A 16,826-nucleotide genomic window follows, 5' to 3' on the forward strand; every position below is an offset into this window, starting at 1 on the left:
CTGAGGAAATGCAGTGCCGGTAGTAGTTGCTGTAGCAAATCATGACAGTTTCCATTGGAACTGCCTTGCACTAAATGTAATCATTTTAATTTCTAAAGTCACAGTAAAATTGTTTTGCATCAACAAAGTATTGTTTAATGAACAAAATGTGGTAATACCAGTTGAAAGTGATTGTAAAAAGTATTTTTTGATGGCCACTTGTCTGTAATCTGTCCCTCTGTCCATTAAGTTACTGCTGCTCCTCCTAAACAACTTGGAGGATTGGCATTAAATAATATGCACACATTCATTCCAAAGTTTTGTTGCTTCTAAATAAAGATGGTGCTGCTTGGACATTCAGTATGGATGCCACAGTGGCCACCTTAAAACTAGTATCACTAATTGAATGGATGGTCTTATCATGGAGTTTTCACCAAAAGACTTATTATGCTTAATTAGTCCCAAGGGGGCACTCACCAGTTAATGTGTACTTTTGAGAGAGTGACGTATGTATGGTGAAGTAGTTCACATTTTAAACATGCACAATGGAGAGAATGTTGGCATACCTCTATGCTACATTAATGTAATGTGGATGATATTTCTTTGGATATTGTACTTTTGGAAATTTTTATATGATTTAAGCACACTGCTAACTAAAATGACTGCTCCCTTGAGTTAAAAAATCAGCCTGAATTAGTCTAAAGTACACTATACATAGCAGCTATTAAAATAGGGAAAATGAATTTTGCAAGACTAGACAATACCAGCTTCTGAAAGTGCATTGAATGAATTACCAAATATATAAAATGTAAAAAAAAGTTATTGGCTCTTTTTTATACAATTTACCTCTGAAGTTCAGGAAGTGAAATTGACCAAGTAGAGCTAGCACTTTTTTGAAAGGTGCACATCTGAAGTAAGGCCAAGCTGTATACTCTATAACCCAACGTACACCCATCAATCATACACCAAAATAAAGGGAATTAAAGGTTCTTTGAATTATACCTAAGATATACAAGGTCTTTTTTAAATAGCCATTATAAACAGTGAGGAAAGCCGGGGAATTTTTTTTCTTTAAAATCCTAACCCTATGCAAAATACGAAACTGTAGAGCGCCACCTAAATGAAAATGGTGCAGATATAATACACATTATGTCTACCATGGCAGCCATCTTGAAGTCCTAGGCAGAAAGTCATTTCAAATGGGGTTTTAACCAACATGATAGGATGATATTTAGTTAATTGTAATGAAACTGGTGCAGATCTGACCTCGAATACGTTCCATATGGCTGTTGTCTTAAGATCTTGTCATCGCTACTGTATAAAAAGTCAGTTCACCCTGGGGTTTTCATTGTACGACTACTTGTAATGCTTAATTGGTCTGAATGAAAATGATGACAGTTTAGGATCTAATATGGCTGCCACATTTGCCATCGTGAAAATCTTGTAATTGATGTTTTCCTAGATTGAAGATCATATTGACCTGATATTTTCACCTGAAGACTTCTTGTGATGTCTAGTTGGGGATAAATGTTGCTAATCTTAAACCTTATGTGGTCACTATGGCAGCTATCTTGAAAATCTGTTTATAATTACTCCACCTAAACAGAATGTAATTTTGACATGGCATTTTCAACAGAAGACTAATTATAATATTTTGTTGGTCCTGATGAAAATGGTGCCAAACAGATTTCAAATATGGCCACCATGGTAGCCATCTTGTAAAGCACGTTATCGCTTCTTTAAATGGAAATATATATTGACAGGGGTTTGTGCCAGAAGACTTCTCATAGCATCTTGTTGGTCCTGAATGAAAATGATGCCAATCTGACAGTCAGTATGGCCACTATGGCAGCTGACTTTGGACCGCTCTGATGGCTTAGTGGTTAGAATCCACCTCGGATGAAGGAGGTTGGGGATTCGATCCCCAGCCAAGTCATACCGAAGACTTATAAAATTGGTACTAACAGCTCTTGCGCTTGGCACTCAGCATTAAGAGGTTAATGTTAGGACTGTTCAGCCTGGTGTCAGGATATTGTGACTCTGTGTGACATCATGCTACTTGTATGCGGCATGATGTCCCAGTGCTAGACATCATTATAAACTGGCACATTGCAGACATCATAGCGATATGACTAAAAAACTTAAAGCTATGTTAAAATCCAAATCACAAACACATACCGTATTTTCCGGCGTATAAGTCGATACTTTTTGACTTGAAAGTTCGGTCTTCGTCTTATACTCCGAATCGACATATATGGATTGTGTCATTGAAATTGCATCGACTTATATCTGGATTACAGTATCTGGTATGCTATTGACATTAATCTATAATCGGCATAATCGAAAACAGGTCACATAGAAGTACAAATTCATGTTAAATTACTATGTCAATAAATTGTCATAAACTAATATGACTGCGTTTATATTTGTAAGTTTTGTCATTATTTATTTTGCATTCTGCGTGTTTTTTCTTATTTCTCAAACATAAAATAAAAGAAAACAATTTACCGTACCGGTAAAAACTTCACCGGGCCGCATAGCACACTTATGGTCTATACTCTATAGTGTACTGTACTAATTCAAAGCATATTGTTTATTCCTAAAAAAAAAGATATGAAATAACTGGTCCATTAATATTTGATTTTCCAGTATAATGTTGGACACACGTGAGCAATTACCGGCATAGCTTTTTGATTGATCCAATTGATCCTACAAAGGGATGTAATCCATATTAACTCGAGCGTTCTATGATTATTTATAAAATAATGTAGATCATGCATTCTACTGAATCCCCCAAATCATATGTTTCTAATTGTATTTGACAAAGTTTCTCAAATAAATTAGGTTTAAACTACACTAAAATCAGATATATAGATGGACTACCAGTACTCATAGATCATCAGTGATCAATGATTTTTAGTTTCGCAATTCAGTTTAAAGCAAATTGTAATGTCAACACTTCACCTATATTCATTCTTAACCAGCTGACGATTCGGTGTCTCTCTTTGATTATACCGGTTGTTGATAAATTGGTCTTTGGTTTCCAACAACAATCAAAGCCAGTTGCTGCAATTGTTTAGACCTTGATATTGGCTTTAGCTACCGATACTAGTTACCATATTGCCGGTACCCCATTGTTCTTTATCATTAATCCGCATCAATTACGCTACCCGTTTTTAATATCAATGGGATTAAGTACAACAGGAAATGATGCCCACTCCCTTCTCTAGATGTAAATAATGAATTTAGCCATGGGCATTGTTTTCATTGCTATAGTACGGGCACATTTTAATGAGTTCGGTATATTTTGATCAATCTTTTCATAGCATGCACAGCCACATGGCTCTTGTTGCAATGGATATCATAATTAAAACAAATATGGTTTAAACTAAACTAAAATCAGATATATTGTGAGCGCGCGCGCGTGCTTGTGTGTGTGCGCACGAGAGAGAGAGATGAAAAGAATTGTCCGTGTACAAGATCGTTCTTTTATTCAGGGCGGTTTTTATTTGTAGCTTTTACAAAGAGAAAAAAGACGGTATTTTGAGTTACCTGACGATTGTGATAATCCTCATGTATTACGAGCCTACTATATTCCATTATCAATAAACACCTCTAAATCAACAAGTCATTCTTGTTTTAATTACGATGTACATTGTCACAACAACCACATGGCTATGCAGTGTTATTTACACGGTAATTAAACATGCTTAGCGCTTTGGCTATAATTGAAACCAGATTGAGGGCAAGAATCGACAGAATAGGTCAAATCAGCGAGGCTGCCAGTAGGGAAATGAGGCTTTTTTTTAGGGAAATGAAAATCTGTCAACATTTTATTGAAGTCATTGTCCATACAAAATTTGTTATAAGGACAAGAGATCATACCCGCTACTTTGTATTCGAACTCGCCGATAAAGATAATAGTGGGGTATATCATTGAATAGATTAGTAATAAAATGTTAATTATATCCAAGTCCAAACAGAACAAACACTTAAAAAATAGTATATATATATATATATATATATATATATATATATATATATATACGAATCGATTTAACAGAGTCCGTGACTTTCAAACTTACGATAGAAAATGACAAGTTTGTATAAGTTACATTTGTAACTACAGGTAATAAAATGAACTACAACATGGATGTGCTTTCAATTATAATAAGACAAGCATGGACTGTTTATTCAGCTGTGTCAACTGATAACAAAATATAGCAGTTCAGAAGTAAAATCACAAGCATGTTAGCATCGGTAATGCAATTTCACGATTGCCGGTAATATGGAATATCATACAACGATACCATCAATATTCATGCAACCGGAAGTTACTAGTATAAAATACAAAGCCAAGTTATTGACCTGGTCTCGTCTTATACTCCGAATCGACTTATATATGGACGAAGGATGGAAAATTTACAAAATTGGTTAATTCGACTTATACTCCGCATCGACTTGTAGGCCGGAAAATACGGTACATGCAACTGCTTTTATAATCTTTTTATTGCTTCTCCATAATAACTGATGGTCATATTAACATGGAATTTTTCGCCAGAAAGCTTCCCTATAATATCTAATTGGTCCCTAATGCAAATGGTGTCAAATCTTATATCAGATATGGCTGCCATGAACTTGTTGCTTCATATCCTGAATGGATGTTCACATTTGGCTTTTAACCAAAAATATTCTAATGATATCTAATTTGCCCTAAATGAAATGGTGCAGATCTTGCATCCATTATGGCTACCACAGTGTCTAAATTGAAATATTATCAAGAATATCAGATGTTTTAATAATCAGCAGTTTAAAAGAATAATCTTATCTTGAATTCTTTGAAATTCATTTTGGACTTTGGTTCATTTGTCATATACAGTTAAAGAATCATGTGGTTCTTCAGATTCAACCTGTGATCTTAATTAACCTTTCTTATTCTGTTAAAATGTTTCTTGTTATCAGAAAGGATGAAAAATACTTAATTTGTGTAGCTCAGATTTTGTGTACCCCAATTTAGATTCCTGTCGTAGTATACATTTGTATAGTTCAGGCATTGTGTATTCCAAAATGTAGATTCCTGTTCCCAACCAAGTGTTAACCCTGATCAGTCTTGTAATCTATTTCTTTTCTTTACCTCTGTATAGAACCCAGATTCAAATCAAGTCTCATCACTGATCAACAAGGCTGTCCTTGATGAGTTTGAGCCAGCACCCAAAAGGGATTATGGTGGGGTCATACCCTGGTCCCCTCCACAGCCAAATTGGAATCCGTGGACGAACTGCAACATAGATGAGGGGCCTTTGGCAGTGGTATGATTAATGTTATGCCTTCTATCATTTTCTGTGGATGTGGGCATTAAGTGTTACTGGTTCCCATTGTTTATTAAGCAGGTTACATCACCTCATGTTGATCCATTGCAGGCTTTGTTTCCACATATCGTAGGACTGTCAGATTAAAAACATAATTGACTAGAGGCTTTATATCAAGAAGTTCTAGATGAAGTTTGGTTTCAACATTTGCTGACATTTTCTGGAATTTTAACCTCTGATTGACCTAGTTTTATTTCCACATTTGCCGACATTTTAGGGAGTTTTAACCCTAATAGACTGACTTTGGTTTCCACATTTGCTGACATTTTAGGGAATTTTAACCTCTGTTTGACTTCCACATTTGCTGACATTTTAGGGAGTTTTAATCCTAATAGACTGTCTTTGCTTTCCACATTTGGCGACATTTTAGGGAATTTTAACCTCTGATTGACTGAGTTTTATTTCCACATTTGCTGACATTTTAGGGAGTTTTAACCCTAATAGACTGATTTTGGTTTCCATGTTTGCTGACGTTTTAGGGAATTTTAACCTCTGTTTGACTTCCACTTTTGCTGACATTTCATGGAGTTTTAACCCCTGATTGACTGACTTTGATGTCCACATTTTCTGACATTTCAGGGAGTTTTAACCAATGATTTATTGACTTTGATTTCCACATTTGTGGACATCTGAGGGAGTCTTAACCCCTGATTGACTGAGAACTCTGCCTTTATGTATTTGACTGAGCAGCTGCACTTATAGTTTGTGCATTCAGACCTATTTCCAACTTCATTTGGGTATATCTTCACAGTTAATAATTAAAAACTATGCTATGCATGCACTAAAGGTTTGCAGTTCTACATAAAAAGAAAGAAAATTGTGTGCATTGTAAGGGAAGTATATATTTCTGCAGTCATGTAGCATGGCAGGGTTCTATCCAGTCAAGTCAAATTTATTACTAATATGCTTGATCTGTCTACATTGTGCCAAAGACAGATACCTCTCAGACTGAGGACAGTATCAGTAGATAAAGCCTGTTTGTGAGGACAGTATCAGTAGATAAAGCCTGTTATATTAACATTGTGCCAAAGAGTCATCTCTCTGACTGTGAGGACAGTATCAGTAGATAAAGCCTGCTATATTAACATTGTGCCAAAGACAGTCATCTCTCTGACTGTGAGGACAGTATCAGTAGATAAAGCCTGCTATATTAACATTGTGCCAAAGACAGTCATCTCTCCGACTGTGGGGACAGTATAAGTAGATAAAGCCTGTTATATTAACATTGTGCCAAAAACAGTCATCTCTCTGACTGTGAGGACAGTATCAGTAGATAAAGCCTGTTATATTAACATTGTGCCAAAGAGTCATCTCTCTGACTGTGAGGACAGTATCAGTAGATAAAGCCTGCTATATTAACATTGTGCCAAAGACAGTCATCTCTCCGACTGTGGGGACAGTATCAGTAGATAAAGCCTGTTATATTAACATTGTGCCAAAAACAGTCATCTCTCTGACTGTGAGGACAGTATCAGTAGATAAAGCCTGCTATATTAACATTGTGCCAAAGACAGTCATCTCTCCGACTGTGAGGACAGTATCAGTAGATAAAGCCTGCTATATTAACATTGTGCCAAAGACAGTCATCTCTCCGACTGTGGGGACAGTATCAGTAGATAAAGCCTGCTATATTAACATTGTGCCAAAGACAATCATCTCTCTGACTGTGAGGACAGTATCAGTAGATAAAGCCTGCTATATTAACATTGTGCCAAAGACAGTCATCTCTCCTACTGTGGGGACAGTATCAGTAGAGCCTGCTATATTAACATTGTGCCAAAGACAGTCATCTCTCTGACTGTGAGGACAGTATCAGTAGATAAAGCCTGCTATATTAACATTGTAACAAAGACAGCATCTCTCTGACTGTGAGGACAGTATCAGTAGATAAAGCCTGCTATATTAACATTGTGCCAAAGACAGTCATCTCTCCGACTGTGAGGACGGTATCAGTAGATAAAGCCTGCTATATTAACATTGTGCCAAAGACAGTCATCTCTCTGACTGTGGGGACAGTATCAGTAGATAAAGCCTGCTATATTAACATTGTGCCAAAGACAATCATCTCTCTGACTGTGAGGACAGTATCAGTAGATAAAGCCTGCTATATTAACATTGTAACAAAGACAGCATCTCTCTGACTGTGAGGACAGTATCAGTAGATAAAGCCTGCTATATTAACATTGTGCCAAAGACAGTCATCTCTCTGACTGTGGGGACAGTATCAGTAGATAAAGCCTGCTATATTAACATTGTGCCAAAGACAGTCATCTCTCTGACTGTGGGGACAGTATCAGTAGATAAAGCCTGCTATATTAACATTGTGCCAAAGACAGTCATCTCTCTGACTGTGGGGACAGTATCAGTAGATAAAGCCTGCTATATTAACATTGTGCCGAAAACAGTCATCTCTCTGACTGTGGGGACAGTATCAGTAGATAAAGCCTGCTATATTAACATTGTGCCAAAGACAGTCATCTCTCTGACTGTGAGGACAGTATCAGTAGATAAAGCCTGCTATATTAACATTGTGCCAAAGACAGTCATCTCTCCGACTGTGGGGACAGTATCAGTAGATAAAGCCTGCTATATTAACATTGTGCCAAAGACAATCATCTCTCTGACTGTGGGGACAGTATCAGTAGATATATTAACATTGTGCCATTTTGTTTGGTCCTGATCATCAGAAACAGGTTTCATCTAAATTGCTTAAGGCATGTGGGGGTACTAGTTGAATATGACTCAGAGACAGCAAGCCTTCAGAATTGTTAGAAAGAATACTGATTTCAGAGTTTTAATTTTCCATTCAAATGTTCACTTTCCCTGCCAAGATATTTGAAATTATTACCAAAAGTTACCTTTTCTTTTCAGTATTACATATTCTTTCACCTTTCAATATTACATATTCTTTCACCTTGTATATTGCAATATTAAAATCAAATCACCTTGTCTAATGCAGATTATAAGGTAGTTAAACATTATAACACATAACGATGGAGTATACTGCCTTATAGTGAGACCACATTTTTAATGAAATACATGATACGTAACTTAATCCGGCACTGAATGGGATCCATGATCATACTCACCTTACAGCAGTAACCACAGTATAAAGAAAGGCATTATAATGAGGGAGTTCTTTATAATCTCAGAAATAGAAACTTGACTACATGTTTACCACATAGATGCAGTGTGAGGTACTTCAAAACCGTAGATCTTAAATCATCTGGTTCAAATATGTAATTCTGAAAAATGTAATATGTGAAAAGGCATTTTATTGATTTCATGATTGTTTATTCACACAGGCCACAATGGAGAGTATCAGTCAGGATCTATATAACAGCCTGACTCAGCAGATGGAGAGTGATCCAGGATTCAAGCAGGTGAGGAGAAAATGGAACTTTTATTTGTCACCAAAATTTAGCACTAAATCTTATCCTCATTATGTATCTGTATCTGTCTTGCCATCATTTTATAACTACCTCCCATTAAATATGTGAAAGACATTAATAAAATTCCTTGAGTTTACTTTTTATAAATCATATCGTACTGTGTGGAAGCTGATACGGGAAGCAAGAATATGTTCCCTTGTCAGGGGACACTGGCAGGATATGCACTCAGGTCAAGGGTTCAGTTCAGGAGATTGCACAAGTCAAGCATGGGACATGTATACCAACAAACCTGTTTTCTTGACTTAAAGGACATACAAACCTTGTAGTTTTCTTGTCCTGAATGACATTAATAACACCAGACCTAATACAAACCTGTGCTCCCTCCATATTCTTTCATAATTTGTACAGAAAATAATAGCAAAAACTTAAATATGACTTTCGAGTGCCAAGTCCAATTTTGTGTGAGGTAAAAATATGTTAAGTTTGTATTAGCAAGTTAATATTAAAATAAGTGAAAGAAACGTTTGAAAATAATGCAAAAGCAGCTGGATTTTTGTTGTTGTTTTGGTAATGAATAATCCAAGATTTGACAAAGTGTTGCCCAGATAATCACATGTAAGATTTCCAACATTGACAAAAAACAATCATTCTGTAGTGCATGCATCCTGTAGCAGGGCTTGGACTAACTCAGTAACCACTCCTAGAGTACAATAATTTTATATCCTAAAATTTTATCCTTTCAGCTACTTAACCATTATATATATATATATATATATACATACATACATACATACATACATACCAGTTTTTATCAAACAGACTCTTCTTATTAGGTAAAAAACACTATTGTATTATATCAAGCGTATTGCTATCCATGCTTTTCTGTGTAAATAGAATGTTTTGATTGTTTGATGGTGTCAATTAGGAATTTAAAAAATGAGCAGCCATTTAGCCATGGAAAAAAATCCAGCTGTCCTGCATTTTGTTGATTCCTGTGGACAAACAAATGGTTCATTGCATCCTCACTTGGGTCTCTCCTTTGTTAGGATATTGAGATACTGTATTTACTGTAGACTTTTATTTTTAGGACTTTTATGTCTAAATTTACTTTTTGTGCTTTTTTTTATACCTAAATTTATACACTACAGCCAGGATTGCATTGATGTGCCGTTATACCTTCTACACACATACATATATATACACACACAAGCATATGATCTGTTTCACTTAAATACATTTGATTAACTGCATTTCAGATGATGGAGGAGAGAGGTCATCTGCCAGTGTTCCAATCCCATGATCACATATTACAGGAAATACAGAAGAACAGTGTGGTTATTATTAGAGGAGAAACAGGATGTGGCAAAACAACTCAGGTTATCATTTTTATTATCTTGTATAGCCGTAGTATCAACAGATTCTAAAATCATTTTGGCAGAAATGATATTGGCATACCAACCACAAATGTGGAAGGATAAATAGGTTACATTCGTATATCCATCCTCTAATCTATCTCAGAATCAAGCCACTTGGTATTTACCAGGGTCTTGTTATGTTAAATACAATCCTGTCAACTTTGGCCACTGTGATCACAATTTCATACTTCAGAGACATGGTTAAGTTTTGTGTTGAGGTCATTTTCTTGGGAAATAATGACCACATAGGCATATGACATGGTATGTAATTGCACCTTGTGGAGTACGGCTCTAGCCAAAAAAGAGGTTACTGTGACCAAAGTTTCAAGCTGTAAGCTGGTTAAGTTCTGTGTTTTGGTCAGTTTTATCTCTGCCACTTTTGAAAACCATACCTTATTGAACTTGAGGTCAGTTCAGATGTCATTGCTTGCATTTTTTATGCTTTGAACTTATGAACACCCTGACTTGTACATATATAAGTGAATTTTAATCTGACTTTGTGTTTACCTGCATTCCAGTGAATAATTTGATAGCACTCCAAATTTGATTTGAAGGTTAACAGTCTTAAGATTTTAAATGGATTGGCTTGTGATAAACAAGTATTAATGGATTTCTGGCATTTAACCCAGTTTATGGAGACATGTGATGAATACATTGAATGAAGCGATGCCAGTTGACTTATTTTTTAAATCTATTCACTTAAAGATTTAAGAAAACTTACCAATATCTGTTGCAAGTTAAGTGACCTACTATCCTTGATATCAGGTTCAAGGCCATGATAACAGATTTTGTACTGCACTTTAGGTAAGTTGTGCTCATCTTAACTCAAACGGTTTTATTACGAGTATTGATTTGTCAAGTTCACAATCATAGTTTCAGTCCTCCACAGTTAAAAAGAAGAAATGATCTCTGATCTTGCTTACTGGAAATTCTTTGCACAAAGTCATTGGCTGATAAAACACAAAAGCACTAATGCATAGAATTACACATTTCCCTATATCTTCTTCACATATATTAGTCGTTCATAATACTTTCCTTCTCCATAACTTGTTAACCTAGCTCTTCCAAGGTTTGTTTCATGACTAAAATGTTAAATGTGCCATCTGCTAAGACAGAAAAGTCATACGAGTGGTACAACCATGCATAGATAGAGAGATTGGTGTTAAATCTCATCTTACAGTAGTTATTATATGCCTTTTCAAGGAAGCTTTGATTATTTTTTGTTGTTGCTTTTTTTCTTTCAAATTTAAGTAATCCATGTGTGGAGATGGCTTCCAGGAAGCAATCATTTATGTTGATAGGGGAGTGGTTATCTCCTTGTTGCTTGAGGGTCAGTTACACCTAGGAATAAGGGTGTTAGTATTGAATGACATTTACCATGATGAAAACAAATCACATAAATCATATATAAAACTTGTGATTATGAATGGAATATTGCTAACACTTATTTGTGTCAACTCTAGTTGCCAAACCCATGACTAATCACCAAGACTGCAGACACAAGTAAATCAACTATGGCATTACAGACCTCATTGATGTGTATGATGTGTTTTTTTCAACTTCATGAGGTTTTTTGTTTGGTTTTTCTCTCAACTCTTACTAGTGACACCTTTCTTTTGAAATGGTATGCTTTGGTAAAACTATATACAAAGAATATTTTTAAATTGATAAACTAAAGTACTTTTCTGTTCACTGTGCAGGTGCCCCAGTTCATCTTGGACCAGGCAATTCTTCAAGGAAGAGGTGCTGAGTGCAGTGTTGTTATCACACAGGTATGTGAGTGTGTTTGTGAATTTTAGCCTGATTGCACAGCCATTCATTAATGTCAGCTGTCCATCTGTTTGCCTGTCTGTCCATCTGCTGATCAAGATGATGTTAACTTGGGTTGGGTTTTGTATTTAAAGTTATTCTCTCAGTCTTTATTACTTGTGGAGTCACGTAAGTCAGTGTTAGACATGTCATATCTTTTAACGAAACTTGGGTAACTGTGATCAATATATTTTGGTTCAGTGATTTGTCCATACTTTTCTTAGGTTGAGGTCAATTTCTGGTTGTTGGGGTTTGCATTTAGGTCAGTTTCTTAGGCAGTATTGGCCACATTAGTTGCTATTTAGATATGTCAATCTGTGATTGAATAGATATGTCAATCTGTGATTAAATAGATATGTCAATGTGTGATTGAAAGGAAACCACAAAAACTGCCAAGATTTGTATCCCGTGATCAAAAATGAATGTATAATATTCATGGTTTCCAATTTCTTGATTGAATGTATGATATTCATGTGCACTTAAAGAGCATTTTGAAACAGTTGGCTACAGGATATTTCATGGCAAGGATATTTGAACTAAGTGTGCCTTTCACAAGTATGCACTGGGGATGACAGAGGCTGGTCTGGGTTGATATTGAATTCATAACCCTTGGAGTATGTGTCCAACACTTTATTGACTGATTTCTATTTTATATATATATTTTGGGGTTGGCTATATCATGCTAAGGAAACAGGAGTTATGTGCCTCTCCCAAGAACACACAGGTGGCTGACCCAGACTGACCTGGTTAGGTATTGAACCTATGACACTTGAAATAAGAGTGTGATACTCTGCCAACTGAGCTACTGCAGCTCTGCTAATAAAATAAAGTCCACATTTTTTCTTTCATTCACAGTATCCTATAAACGTCACTACCTAATGCCAATTGATACAAATTCCAAGAATTTATCCTCATTGTCTGATAAAGTTATGAAATCCTGCATTGTTGTCTAGTAAATCATCATGGTCTAGTTATAAATATTGTAGGACTCCCTTTCGTTGGTCCCACTGTCATATGTGAGTGCTTATGTAGAGACTGAGCTCGAGCTCTGTAAGCACACATTGATCATACAGTTTGTGAAACTAATTAAAGGTTGCGACAAGATCAAATAGCCAACCTCTGTTACTTGCCACTAAACATCACTCATGGTTCAGTCAAAATGTTGTCATTTGGGAAAACAAACTAGGAGATTAAGGTCATATATTTAGTGGAAGAGGCAAAACTGTACTTGACACTGAACAAGTAAATGTATTATATTTGCCGCTCGATCAAACAGCTTGTCAGCTTAAAAACAAGAGTGCCGCTTTTACAAGCAAAGGGCCTATGGGGCCAAGTGCACTTGTAGAAACTTGTATCCAGTATATGGGTACCTGATAGCTCATTTTATTACTGGGATTATTATCAATGGGTTAGTACCTGAATACCCGTTCACAGCTCTATTCTTGTATATTGGTAGGTAATTCATAGCTCACCTAGCTGCAAGTCCAGCTGTACTTATGTTAAGACCAGGCATCCATCATGTGTTTTCCATCATTTGGCTATTTTAAACTTCTCAGAAACCAGTGAACCACTTTTGAGATCATACAGAGCTGCCTACCCTTATGGTTTTCTGTAAGTCTTACAAAAATGACCCTTATAGATTTAGAGAATAAATGCAAAAACTATGGAAATATGATCGGTGTGGTAAAATCTGGATTATTGGCTCGTCCTGTTTGATTTGAATCCAGGTTTCATATTAGGTTTGATGGAGTTTGTCAGGGAACCAGCCTAGCTTTACAGCAGTACATCAGGTGCTTTAAACTGTATCTTTTCATGCAAAGCATCTGCATGGTCAAACTGTTGATTATAAATAAAAAAATTGAAATGGTGTCCAGCAAGTGATACATGTTGATGACAAATGGGAAAATATGCATCTTAAAAAGTATTGATAAATAGTACAGAAGAAAAAAAATGAATATTCAGATACTTGTGAATAAAAATCAGGAAGGGATATTATGTTTATTGGACATCAGGTGTTGAATTGAGTATGTTTTGTGGTGGGAATTGTGATTGCCATTGTCGTGTGAAATATATATATACAAATCCCAAGAATTACAAGAAGTTGAGAGTTAGCAACAAGCCATTGAGCTGCATAGGGTTTGAAACTGAAGTTTATGCTACTGTACTTCAGGTATATAAGGTCTACAAACATTCCAGCTTAATATTTGTTACTGTTGCTGCATCAGTTTCAAATGCTGAACTTTTTAAATACATGTTTTCTAACTTCTCAATTGCAGTCCTTTATATTTTGTTACACCTTACTGAAAACTGGTGAAACTTACAGAAAACAAAATCAGCTGCTTTACTTGGATGGTCATGTTAGGGTTGTCAGGCCTAGATCAACCAAGGATGAAGGGCTATTAAATTTGTTTTAATGATGCTGACCTGCCTTCAGATATCTCAAACATTACTAAAAACTGTAAAACCTTTAGATGATTTCTCATCAAAAACATGCATATTCATCACCAAATATGACTGCTATTACTGCACAAAGAAAACCTGACTTCCTCTTCAAAACCTGTGAAAAAATTTTGATCAAATTTGTCAGAAAACATCCTGGGATAAAGTTTCTTCCAAGTCTCTCTGTCAAAACGTTAGGAATTATTGCTACTTCCAGAATCAAACCCTCCTATAGATGTAAAAACAAACTTCTAACTCTCGTGGACAAAGGGAAGTAACTCTTGCTGTTGAGTCCACATAATTTGATAGGTGGCAGCATGTAAATTTAACTTGTGACAATCATCAGGCCAACATGAACATCCACTGGAATTTACACATATCATCAACCATCCATTATTAAGTTTTAGTAAGTCTGATCTTAGTTGCATGTTATGTTGCTTTACTTAAATGTTTTTCAGTGAACTTTTTATTTTTGCATTTCTTTTTATTGATATGTTATTGTTCCTGTGATGTGATTCATGAATATTTGGAAATTTGTGAAACATGAACTCACCTAATTAAACATTATTATATTTAATATTTGATATTTATTAGTTTGTGTTTTCTTACTGGTTGGTTACTGTCCATGTATCTCAGTTAGTTATTCCATTATTCACTACTGTGTTTGTTCTTAGGACATCTCATGAATACAAGTTTTCCTAACTGAATATTGTATATTTAATATTTGATATTTATACTTGCATTCGTTGGTTCCTTCTTTCTGTGGTCTGCTACGGTGTATATCAAGTGCAGTAATGAATTTGTAGGTGAAAAATGGGGAAGGTATGACTTTTTTAAAATATTTTCGCTGAAGAAAGACCTAATCTTTTAAACTACTGGGGGCTTTGGATGTAAGGGACCCAGAAAATGCCAGAAATATTTTTGAAGGATTGTTTTTGGTTTTTTTTTAATTTTGGGGCTATGGGAGGATATTTTTATTTTCATTTGAACCTGTATATTTTTGTTCTTTTACCTTAAGAATTTTTTAAAACTAATACATTGGATATAATAGGTTATATTTACATCTATGTCTCAGAGAAAGAATATTTTATAATAGCATTTAAGAGCCAAAATATTTTGATGACTTCTAATTGGTTAAGCGAACTACTGACATTGATGAAATAATGATGGGTGGGTGTGGTACACACTGAAACAAAAACATTTATGATAATCTATCTTCTGTTTTATTTGTATTTTCCTTCCCATCATTCTAGAGACTCATATCATGTAAAAAAGAAACTGGTGCCTATCCATTCTTTGTCTTCACAAAACAAATATCATCATTGATGTCCTTGATTTGTAACAAAACTGTACCATACTGAAACACAAGTGCTGCGTGTACCTTATGCCTTACAGCTAATGTACTCTCTCTCTCTCTCATAAGTCATAAAAAGTATCTTAATTTTGTAATTAATCAATATAAAGAATATTTTTTTATCAAATTGGTAATAAAATAAAGTATAATGTAGTCTGTCCCTTGCAGATACATACACAAAACTGCTTTCATTACTGATGTTCTGAACATTCAGTTTTGATTCTTAATACACTGTAGCAACATAATGGCTGTATAAATGATCTGTGTGGCTTTTGGGCATTTATTTATTGTAAAGAAATACACAAATTGTTGTTCTGTAGCAATCAAGTGAAGATTTTGATACGTATAGTCATTGTTAAACATAAGCGTTAGTTTCTAAGTGAAAATAAAAAGAAGTATCAGAGGTAATCAACCATATTTAATGTAAATGTACACACCATTAGCCAATTCTTCAAAACTGACACATATTTCTACATACTATAATTAACTATTAGGCTTACTGTGTGTAAATGTATAATTTTGAATCTTCCAACAGCTTTATAGGTTTTCTTTATTAAAAGTGATCTTGGATTAGAATTAAATAATATAATTTTCTGTGTGAATATCATTGATTGGATTATTACCCATTTTGTGTGAAAATTTGTGTTAAAGGCCTTAAAAAAAACCTTACGTATTTGAGTCACAGTTCACTTCACAGGTTGTACATTTTGTTTTGTAAAATCTGCATAACAAATATTTGATTCTCATTTTAGCCAAGGAGAATCAGTGCTGTGTCAATAGCAGAGAGAGTGGCCAATGAAAGAGCAGAGAACTTGGGCAGTAGTTGTGGTTACAGTGTTCGCTTTGAGTCAGTTCTTCCCAGGCCATATGGCAGTATACTGTACTGCACTGTGGGTAAGTCTGCTCTGATATCTAATCCAGACTTTATTCAGAAAGTGAAAATGTGATGTCCATGTTTTTCTGTGGTTTTTGTAAAGTTACTTTTGTAAAATACCAAGACATTGAAAGATCTTTCATGCTCTGATATTTCAGTGTAATTTACCCATTGAAAAACTATTATTTCACCTTA

At 35.2% G+C, this 16,826-nt stretch overlaps 1 protein-coding gene across 4 annotated transcripts in view; it reads left to right on the forward strand.

Annotated features, from left to right (window-relative positions):
* LOC149780188 (ATP-dependent RNA helicase A protein-like) overlaps positions 1-16,826 on the forward strand; it is a 116,746-nt gene that overhangs the window by 53,255 nt on the left and 46,665 nt on the right. For all 4 annotated transcript variants that reach the window (XM_089936935.1, XM_089936934.1, XM_089936936.1 and 1 more), the window contains 5 exons: positions 5,124-5,288; positions 8,654-8,731; positions 9,997-10,116; positions 11,856-11,927; positions 16,510-16,651. In XM_089936935.1, the coding sequence (XP_089793061.1) occupies positions 5,124-5,288; positions 8,654-8,731; positions 9,997-10,116; positions 11,856-11,927; positions 16,510-16,651 (577 nt within the window). The remainder of the gene's footprint in view (positions 1-5,123; positions 5,289-8,653; positions 8,732-9,996; positions 10,117-11,855; positions 11,928-16,509; positions 16,652-16,826) is intronic.

This window comes from Sinohyriopsis cumingii, chromosome 16, assembly GCF_028554795.1.
Source record: "Sinohyriopsis cumingii isolate HCF-2022 chromosome 16, ASM2855479v2, whole genome shotgun sequence".
Taxonomy (NCBI): domain Eukaryota; kingdom Metazoa; phylum Mollusca; class Bivalvia; order Unionida; family Unionidae; genus Sinohyriopsis; species Sinohyriopsis cumingii.